An 11,239-nucleotide genomic window follows, 5' to 3' on the forward strand; every position below is an offset into this window, starting at 1 on the left:
ACTTACAAACATTCTCTCCCTCCTCCCTGTCTTCACTTTCTTGGCAAGGCATATCAGAGCCTTTTGGGGAGACAGAAATTATTCAAGTTAGTAGCAGCAGTCTCCCAATCAGTCTTTTGTCCAAGCTCGTGAAACTCTACAATTAGAAGTCTACGTTTTACTGTCTATAAGTTCCATTTCGAAGAGCCTGACCTGAATGTGAATTTCTTGATCTCCCTTATCTCCCCTGAACAGACACAGCCACCTTCTCCTAGTACCAGCTCTGCGCGCTCAGGAGCAGCAGGACCCAGTGGGGCTTGTTACTTCCTTCCCTCCAGCCCAGCTTGTCTTGATTTACAAGATACAAGCCAGCGGACCGCTGGGCCTGCTTCCCCAGAGCCTGGCTCAGCCACCATGTCTGTGAACAGTCGCACTTGGAAGCTCCTGGCACCCTCTGGCCAACTCCTGTGCAGGGGCACCTGGTTCCGGGGCACAGGGACATGGAGTAGTGAGCAGCTCCAGGAGGAGCGGCGGGGAACGGGAGGGAGTCATGAGTAACACAGGGTCTTGAGGACTTGATTTCATCCCTCGTCCCTCTAAGTTAGACAAGTCTGTGGGGAGGTTGCAAGCATAGAAAAGTGCAATGGCACACCAGTGTTGTGTATGGGGCTGGGGACACACTGAGACCCCATGTCTGAGAGACAAGACACAGAGGCTTGGGACGAATGGGACCCAAAACTACATCCCGAGGATGAGAGTTCAGAGCAAACGCAAAAGCACGTTCTAAGTTTCCAGGACAAGCACTGTGATCCAGGCAGGAGCTAGCTTAAAAGGGACGGAAAGCAGAAGCAAAGAACCAAAGTTAGGGCATATTTGAACATAATGAAGTCGAACTTGTTGGAACAGTAGCTTTCCTATCCATTGTCACTGATGCATGCTGCACACACCCATTGTGCAGACATGCCATGGTGCTCAGTTACAAAGTCCGAGCTGAGATTTCCGTCCGTGGGGTTGCAGCGTGGTCTGCTGCCCCCCTGCGGGGCTGGGAGCCGTTTGGAGAGCCTCTGGCAGGGTGTTTGGCATTGTCTCATGTCGATCTGCAGGTACAGCCGACACCACACCTCACTAATTTCAGGTTCTGGGCAGAAGCTGATGTAATAAATCCCGATTTTCCAGAAGCAGATCTACCATCATGTTAGACTGCTCACACAAGAAAAGAAGCTGGAAAAGGGGTCATTTCCCCGGGGGCTGTGGGAAAGCCAGTGGCTGTGACTGGAAGTCCTGCTGCAAATCTATCAGATGGGCAGTGTCTGGACTGGGCTTCATACTAACCTTCTGTGAGCAAGCTGCTGAAGGTGCTGGACGGAGTTGGGGACTTGGACGTGTTTGTTATGACCAAAGTCACGAAGGATGTACTAAAAAAATTAAAAATCAATAACTTTTGCCATATCCCAGGGTGATTAGCGTTTTGTCTTAAAAACACAACAGTGTGGGAATCTAGTTCTATAGCCAAGTTATCTCCTTAAAATTTAGCATGGCTTGGCTATATTAGATCTCAATTTCGATACTGGATAGTGTTAGTCTGGTTAACAATGCAGGTCAGGGCTTTTTATGCATGTCTTCATGGTGGATAGATTCCACAAGCCAGTTGAATGTGAAAGCTGTGGCTGGGAGAGAAGAGCCAGGGCCAACGCGGAGTGGATATGTGGCTCTGCGGGTGCTTTCCCTGGACATGCGGCATTGTGCCACTGGAAAGAGCGGAAACTCAAACTCCAAAGCGTCAGACTCCCTCCCTCTCCCGAGGCCCTGTTATGTTCGACCTGTAGGTCCAGCACCCTCTGTGGGTCCAGTACTCTCTGTGGGTCCAGCACCCTCTGTGGGTCCAGCACCCTCTGTGGGTCCAGCACCCTCTGTGGGTCCAGCACTCTCTGTGGGTCCAGCACTCTCTGTGGGTCCAGCACCCTCTGTGGGGACAGGTCTCTGTGGGTCCAGCACTCTGTGGGTCCAGCACTCTGTGGGTCCAGCACCCTCTGTAGGTCCAGCACCCTCTGTGGGTCCAGCACTCTCTGTGGGTCCAGTACCTTCTGTGGGGACAGGCCTTGTGGAAGCTGACACCTGAGCGCCTCCCTCTAGCAGGGACCCAGATTCCAGACACTGTTAGAGGATGAAGACCTCCTGTTGTGAGGGGGAAGAGATTCCTGTCCTGTCTCACAAGAGGCCTGATGCCAGGCTTCGTCGTCAGACATGGGGTCCGGTCAGCTTCCAGTGCAGCAGGGCTCATGTGGCAGGGCTGGAGCAGCGGCCATTCTCACAGCCCCAGGGCTTGGTAAGCCCCCATGTTCTTGACAAACCCACATTGTGGCGACCACAGCTGCTTGCTGGAAAGAAAGAGCTTGTGGTGAGTCACATGCAGAGCCACAGGCTGGAAGACAGATAGTCACAAATGTGGTTACTGTGACGATGGCAGCTGCTGCCCACTGGGATCCTGGTGGAGGCTAGAAGACCATGGGGCTCATGGGAAACCTTCCAAGGTCTGTTTACGTCGGCTCTGCCCAGGTAGAAGTGCCTGGAGTCTTCTGGAGCAAAGGAGAATCAACTCTAAGATGTGACCACGTAGAAGATATACTCCATTTCTATTTGGACTGAGACATTTCTTTTGGTTAATAGTGCTAACTTTAGGTTTTTAGAAACATCCACACCTGTGGAACCAACTGAATTGTGTCATTGTTATTTTTGCTTATCTTTGGTATTTTCATAAAAAATGAATCTCCTGAGGGTGTTAAAAAGCTGTGATCTATAAGGAATCCGTGTGTGTGTGTGTGCGCGCGCGCGCACGCAGAGGGGTGGTAAAGTGCAGCGAAAGGCATCTTCATCACTGACTGAAGACAGGACTGTCACAGCCGAGCCAAGACTGCTGAGGATCTTGTCAGCTAGGCAAAACCTACCCAGGCCCAAAGTCTTTTGTGGTGACCACATGACCTAAATCACTAATTAAAAATGTAAATCACAAAATATCAAAATTAACCTCACAAAATATCTGCTCAATAACAACATTTTGTAAGACTAACCCAATGCTATATGAGCAGTAAAAGTTCCTTGTCTTTCCCTCCCCCCTGTGGCAATCAACACGGAGCCTACGTTCGGCCACTCCCAGCCAGCCTAGCACCTGTGTGTATACAGACTAGTGTTCACATGCAGCCTGAGGAAGCCTGCTCCTCCTGCTTCGTGTCTTAATTGTATTTCCCTCTTAAGCTACTCTCCTCCATTAGTGCAGACCTAGTGACAGGTCACCCTGGCATTTTTCCATGTACTTCAAAACCCATGTTATTCTTTTCACAGGATGAAAAGAACAGATGTATCACAAATTATACAGTGCAATTTGAAAAGCCATCACACAGTCAACGATGTACTTACTATCACAGTGAACATCCTCCAGCATGATTCCATTGACATCTCTGCCCCTGCGCGGTCCCTCAGGGAGGACGGCCATCTTGATCACTGTGCATCCCTGATTCCTTACTGGCTTGTGGCAGAAGACATGCTGGCCATCCCCACAGTCTGTTCTTCCGGGCGACTTCCGTGTCTTCTGTCAGGTTCTGCCAAGTGTGATTCCACAGCTGTGCCGGGATGGGCAACAGCAGAGCCCAGGCCGACCCTGGGCACCGTGGAGCAGTGTTGTCATCACTGTCCCCGTTGGCCGGTCAGTTTTGGTTGTTTTTTTTGGGGGTCCGGTCGTGGGCCTGAACTCTGGGCCTGGGCACTGTCCCTCAGCTCTTCAGCTCAAGGCTAGCGCTCTACCACTTGAGTCATAGCGCCACTCCGGCTTTTTTCTTTTTTGCTTATGTGGTGCTGAGGAATCGAACCCAGGGCCTCAGGCATGCAAGGCAAGCACTGTTACCACAGAGCCACCTTCCTAGCCCCCCATCAGTTTTTTGTTACTTCATATTTCTTGATATTGTCTTATATTGAACTATTGAGCTCATTAATGTTTATGATGAGCTCATTAATTTTAGATGTTTTCTGTGAGTACTTAGCCAGTCATTCCCTGTTCAAGGGTGAGTTTTCTTCTTCTTTGTAATGTGTTTAGCTTCAGGATTTTTTTTAAAGGATGCATTATCAAAATCTTTGTTTACTTGGTTAATTTCTTTTCAAGACAGCATCTCTTTTTATGACCCACACTGGTCTGGAACTCTTCATATAGTCTTACCTGGTCCTGAGCTCTTCATCCTCTTACTCAGCCTCTCACATGCTGAATACAAGGACGTACCTACCACCACACCTAACTCTGCTTATTTTCATTTCCCTCAAGGTTCTGACAGTATTTAGACTGCTGGTCTTCCTTCCTGCTGCTTTTAAAAGTCTGACATTTTCAGCAGTTTAGGAGAGATTTTATTAGAGACTGCAAGCAAAATGTATTTTTATTATTAGACAAAAGTATTAAATGCTTGCTAAAAGCACAGATTTTCTATATTCAAATGAGTCAGGTTTTTTACAGGTGTGGCACTAGAATTTGCCATCAGTGCGGGTACCACTGAGGCTGCTATTATCTGGGTTGGTGATGGAGGGGCAAGGAGGCAGTCTTAGGGAACAGATACAGACAATTGGAGAGGAAAGAAATTAAAACGTAATCTTCTGGGCTCAAAACTCCTTTGAATTATGAGGATTTGATTGTCTTGAAATGTTCACAAACTAATCTGTTTAGCTGGGAAGACCAGTCCACATGTGAGTAGTGAGTTTTGTAATAATAGAATGGAGAAGAAATGCTTCGGAATATTTTCAGATTTATGGGAAAATCACGTCTGCTAGTGGCACATCATCTCTATGGAGCTAAATTCATATCACAGGATGAAGTGAATAGTAGTAACATTTTTGAAATATTTCTCCATCGAGTGTCTGGAAATGCAGAGTTTGTCTTGGGGACGCCCTCTACACCCTGACTCTTGAAGGTCTTGTTCCTTCTGGTTCCAACCCTTGGGGAAATTTGAGAGCCATGGTTACTTCCAGTGACTTAATCCGTGACTTTCTAAAACATAGTGAGGTTATTGGTAAAATTTAATAACCGATTAATAGTGGATTATAAATCATTAATATTAATTATATAATTTATTAACATACATGATTAATATTATAAAATATTGATTAGTAAGTCAATATTAATATAAATTATTTCATTATAGATAATTAAAAATGACTTGTTCAGTAGAGCTTATAAACGGATCAAGGCAACTCCATGAAACAAGGGCAAATCATTGTCCAGGTCAATGTTCAAATACATATGCTTGATTCTCAGAAGCCAACATGGTCTCTTTTTCCTTCCTCCCATCTTTTCTTCTTTCTTTCTTCCCACTCTGTCTTTCCTTCCCTCCCTCTCTTCCTCTGTTTCTGCTTGTTATTAACTATGTTGATATATAATTGGTTTGCATAAGATTACACACGTTTAATGTGCACATCTCAGCAAATCTGGACTTCCGTGCACACCTATGATTTCATTATCACACACAAGCGCCTGAACAAAAACATCTGCTTCAGAGAGGTCCTTGTTTTCTTTCGTGTTGTGTTGATGTGTGTGTTTAAGGAGCACTCAACAGAACACCATCCTTTTAACATGCACAGTACGATGTTAGCTGTAGAGCAGCACGTTTTGTTCCATGAACACACGCCCCATCCCACGCTCTCCGTGGCTTCTATGGGTGTTTCAACTGCATGCGAGTGAGACTGGGTAGAAAGTGTCCTGAGACTGGCATCATATCCTCTAGGTTTATGAACAATGTCACAAATGGCAAAATTTCCTCCTTTTTAAATGTTCCATTACATGTATAAATCACACTTTCTAAATCCATTCATCCATCTGCTAATAGATTCAGATTTATGCATAGTGGACAGACCTCTTTATTAAACCATCTTGAAATTATAGTGTTACTTACATTAATTAATAGCAAAAATATGGCCTGGAGAATATCAAAAGCATGAGTCAAGTCATGTGCCTCATAGCAGCGGCATGAAGGTCTGCGCCAGCCTGCCGCTGTCTCGCGGCTCAGAGAACAGGAAAGCCTGGCTGGATCCTCCACGGGACTGTAACTGCAGTTCAATTGAAAAATTCACACTCGTTGTGATTTTATTTATTTTATTATTTTATTTTATTTTTTTTGGGTCCAGTCATGGGGCCTGAACTCTGGGCCTGGGCGCTGTCCCTCAGCAATTCAGCTCAATGCTAGCGCTCTACCACTTGAGCCACAGCGCCACTTCTGGCTTTTTTTCTTCTTATGTGGTGCTGAGGAATCGAACCCAGGGCTTCGTGCATGCAAGGCAAGCGCTCTACCACTGAGCCACCTTTCCAGCCCCTGTGATTTTATTTTTAATCTTATATTATACATTGATTTCTATGATTTTTTTTGGTCGGTTGTGGGGCTTGAACTCTGGGCCTGGGCGCTGTCCCTCAGCTCTTCAGCTCAAGTCGAGCGCTCTACCACTTGAACTACAGCGCCACTTCTACACATTGATTTCTATAAACAACATCTGCCTCTCCTCCTGGAAAGCAGATTTGATGGCGCTAATGCCGTCACGGAGTCTTGCCGTGTGCAACTTATGTAACCTTAAACCTGCATTGAACGTGATGACAGATGGCGGCAATTCAAGGACCTTCAACTCCAAAGCCACTGTCTTATTTTATTTTGGGGGGGCAGGGGGAGGCTGAGGCTGGTGGTGAAATGGTTTGCCCAAGCATGCACACATGAACAGGACTGTCTTATTTTATTTTTGGGGGGCAGGGGGAGGCTGAGGCTGGTGGTGAAATGGTTTGCCCAAGCATGCACACATGAACAGGAGCCTCAGTGTGCAATGGAGATTCCTCCCTCTACTGTCCCTCACATCACAGCCTCAGCCAACAACAACCAGACACTAGGAGCCAGCACAGCTGCAGCAGGGCAGCCGCACCCTGTGTCCCTTGTGGTGGTCAGGCTGCTGTGACTGGTGTGGAGGGTCTCATGGAACTGACTGGCAGCCAAGAGACGCTGGAATAAGAACACACTAGGCTGTCAGACTCAGCAGAAGGAAAGGCAGGCAAGGGAGAAAGTCCTCCTAACTGCTTTGCATAGGACAGTGAATTCTGCTATCCACTTATATTTTGATTGTTTGACTGTTCGTTGATTGTTCTGGGGTTTGAACCCAGTCTTCAAACTTTCTAGTAGGAGCGCCACCAGTTGGGATATGCTTCTAGCCTTGCTTTTTGCTGAGTATTTTGGAGATGGACTGTAGTGAACTTACCTTCTTGGACCTTCTTACCAGCTTTCAGATTTCAGACTCCTGGTTAGCTGGGATTACATCTCAGGCATGAGCTACTGGCACCGGCCTGTCGTCTATGTTAACGCAAAGCATAAAAATAGAACACAAGGAATAGAGGGTATTTATAAAAAGAATTGGATAGATAAAATCAATAGTCCAATGTCAGACTTTAAAGAAAGAAAATAATGAAGTAAAAAACATTGTTCAGAAAGAATATGTCTTCTCAAGGTATCGGTGACATAAGCATAGCCAGGCCATTTCTTCAGCATGATGAGCCAGGAGGCGGGGCTACGCCACAGGAAGCAGCAGCTGTGTGGCTGCATTCGTGAAGTTCTGGAATGATCCACATCAGCCTTCCCTCTCTGGGACTCATTTGCAGTGAAGATTTAGGACTAGTTCACCAACCACCCTCACAGTTGTTTTGTGGGAATATTTTGCTTCATGTGATAAGATTAATGAGGGCCATTGTGAGAGAAAGTCACATAATTCATGCTCTCTGCTCTGCGTTACTTCCCTTCTAGAATGCAAAAGAGGTTAATTTCAAGGTGACTTCTTGTAGCACCCATATACAGGAGATAAATAAATGTCGCCTTCAGCAACCAGCAAACCGCATTTGAAATTGTAGCAGCTGTAGATGATTTACAGTTGGTGCACTTTTGTCACACACTCTAGGGAAGACACACTTGTTAAGAAAAAGCTGCGTCAAATACTACTTTCTTCTGGCGAATACCCTGCATTTCATTATTAAAGGAAGTAACTGTATAGCGAGTGCTTGAAATTTAAATGGGTTACTTCAGTGCGTGAGGGAATGGAGTGAACCAACACCACAGAGGACTCTGGGAAGGCTGCCTCTGCTGGCGAACGCTGCTTGCTTTGCGAGAGCTAACGGTGTGCTGTCCTTTGGGTACAGGCTCAGCTCTGTTCCCAAACGTATAGCTCAGTGCGCCTCCAGAATGAACACAGAATGGGATTTCCATGTCATCTAAGCCAGAAGGGAACGTGCGTGCTTGTACCTGCAGCTCCCTCTCAACCCTTCCCCGCGCCCTCTCCCGAGCTGCGGCTCAGAACTCCCTGCCTTCCCCGTCCATGTGCAGCCTTGGAGGAGCCTGGCTTCCTACATGATTCTCCATTCACATCTCTCGTTTTGGTTGATCCTAAACCTTGTCTCTCCCCATGGCAACTCTGTGATTGCTCCACTGGCAGCTGGGCTCTCCCTTTCCACATACCTCTCAGGCCACAGCCCATGAGCAAGGCCACAGGATTAGCTATGGCCAAACAAACACCAAAGGAAGAGACAGTCCCACTCCAAGCCACAGTGGGTCCTCAGAGAGGGCCACTCATAGAGGCCAGCTTTTTTAGTCTCCCCGAGTCACGTGGAGAGCGCCTTGTGTTTTATGTGCATCAGTGACTCAGCCCCGATCATGCAACACCTTAGTGGGACTAAGACAGAAACTTCCTCATGAAGCCCTTGTAAGTCTGGAGATCTCTCCTGGGTTGTAGAAGAGCCCAGAGGAATGGTGTGACTCGGAGCTCTGAGAGTCAACAGGGATGGCAGGGTGATAGGTCCTACAGCAAGGAGAGGGCTGTGCCTGGAGGGAGCCAGGTGCCTGAGGCGCCCTTGAAAGAACTAGGTGTCAGGGGAGGCCCCAGAGGAAGGAGCAGGCCTCAGGGGAGGCCCCGGAGGAAGGAGCAGGCCTCTCGGGAATCCATGCCTGGATTACTTCTCTGAGCAGGTGCTAGAGTTGGAGCCAGCCTCTGTGTGTTCCAAAAAAACAGCTTTAAAGTGCTGGGTTGATGGCACTGCAGGGCTGATGATAGATGTAATTGGACATATTTTTCCAGGAAAGTACTCTGAATGTAGGGATCATAAAGTTGTCACAGATACACTTGGGCTGAAGAAACCTGCAGGACAAAGTTTAGAAACAAAAGCAAAAGCTGTAAACAAGAATAGGACTTGAGAGAAATCATAAAACCACAATCAGGCTCCAAGGAGTTCAGGCATTAATATTTTCAGAATATGATACCAGCACACTAAAAGAAAGAAGAGAAGTAATTAGAAACATGAGCAACGAGGAGAAAAATATGAAGAGTCTTGATACATTTGTCAAAAAAAAATCAATTAGAAATCAAGAACAAATGTGAAAAGGAGGGTAGATAGCCGGAGAGGTAGCACTAAAACAGCTTAGATGGAAACCAAGAGATCTGAAGAAGCACATGACTCATGGAGTCAGGATCCCAAGAGCATTTCAGATGGAGACACCGCCAAAGAGAAAATGGCCTAGAAGCATCTGAAACTGGGGGGAAATATGAACCCTTAGTTTCTGAGTCAGAAAACTAAGATCTTCACAAACCTAGTGATACAAATTTAAAAACAGAGAGATTCAAAATATCTACAAAAGAATGTCTTGGGACAAAACTAAAGACAGAAGAAGGTGAAATAACTCATTATTCTGAGAGAAAACTGCTGTCTGTCTGCAAGGGCGAATCAATGTCACAAGAAAGGGGAGCCATGTTTTTAAAAAGCATTGAGAAACACTGAAGGAAATTTTGAAAGCAGAAGCAAAGGTTTGCACTGGACATAGGTGAAGAACACAGCTGGCCAGGGGTTGGATGGGCTAAACCAACCCTGGCTGTGCTGCTGTGCGGATATGCTGAATGGGAGGAGAACTGAAAAACTAAATTACTACTGAAAATGTCTTTCTGATCCTGGGAGAGTGGTGGTGACAACAGTTGATCTTCTAAGTACATGTCAGTCTCCAGGTCTGAGCTCTCCCACTAACTCAAGACTAATTCATCCATGGGCATTCCTGTCAACTTTGTATCTACTGGTTACCTCAAGTTTAGCCCAGTTCCCACCCCTTCATTGTTTCTTCCATCCTCCCCATTCAGGGAAGGAGTTAGTGTCAGTCCTTTTGGGTTGTCAGGTAAAACCATGGCTCTTTCTCCCAGCTCGTCTCCCTGGAGGGGAATAAATAAGCCCTGCTTTTTATTATTTTTCTGGTTACTCTTGGGAGCCATGTACCAAACACTTCCACAGATTCTGGAGATTCAAAAAAATTGTTTTTATTAAAAGAGATATTAAAACTATAATGTAGGCTGTGGTAAACGCCCTGGAGAGGAAAGCAGCAAAGTGACCCTGTAATCTGCCAGCAGGATGACAACATAGGAAAATCAGGGGAGACTCCTGCCAGAGAGTCCCCAGCTGAGCAGTCTCCCCTACTGTCACGCGGGCAGCCTCTGGATATGGGTGGGAGAACATTCCAGAGAGAAAACAGCAGGGAGAGCCACCTGCAAAACCCAGAAAACACACGCAAAGTGGGATTAAATGTTCACAAACACACTGAGATAAGTGTGCAACAAATACAAATGAACTAAACTCGGCTGTTAAGAAATAGGGACTGACAAATTCACGTTGAAAGTAATGCAGTTATGCGCTGTTCTGAAAAGACAAGAAGGGTGAAAAAGACACAACAGGCAAAACCAGCGCTGGGGACGCAGGTCCTAACCCGACACTAACCCACCCACCCAGGCGCCCTCGTGCTTTTAAAAGAATCAACGCACCAGCCATCCCTGCGGAAGGAATGGCTGGTTGTCCGGAGACAGGGTCTGAGGCCTGGGGGCTGGAGCTTTGGGAAGCTCGGAAAAGCGACTTCCATGCTGGCCTGGAGGGTGCTTGGTCAAACGTGCTGGAGGCGGGCGGTGAGTTCGGAGGCGGCTGACACAGGACACGCGGCAAAGCATTCCCAACCACCGCGCTCGCCTCAAATGCTATTAAGTTAGTTGCCCTCTGCGGGCCAGCGGCCGGGGTCCGGGCCAGGCAGGGCCGGGGTGTCCCAGCGCAGCGCCCCCATGTGCCGACCCCGTGCGGGGCGTTCCCGCGTTAGACCCCGAGGGCGACCCTAGGCCGCGGGCGGGCTTTCGGTGAGCCGCCTCAGGGTCTGGCTGGGGCGCTGCGTTGGTCCGCGGTGTCCCCGCTCCG

The 11,239-nt window shown here is 47.3% G+C and overlaps 1 protein-coding gene across 1 annotated transcript in view; it reads left to right on the forward strand.

Annotated features, from left to right (window-relative positions):
• The first annotated feature begins 393 nt into the window (after window positions 1-393).
• The window catches only part of Galr1 (galanin receptor 1), a 22,715-nt gene continuing 11,869 nt past the window's right edge, over window positions 394-11,239 (forward strand). The window contains exon 1 of the mRNA XM_013026116.1: window positions 394-533. Coding sequence (XP_012881570.1) covers window positions 394-533 — 140 coding nt within the window. The remainder of the gene's footprint in view (window positions 534-11,239) is intronic.

The sequence above is a fragment of the Dipodomys ordii genome, unplaced genomic scaffold, assembly GCF_000151885.1.
Source record: "Dipodomys ordii isolate 6190 unplaced genomic scaffold, Dord_2.0 Scaffold91, whole genome shotgun sequence".
NCBI classification, from domain to species: domain Eukaryota; kingdom Metazoa; phylum Chordata; class Mammalia; order Rodentia; family Heteromyidae; genus Dipodomys; species Dipodomys ordii.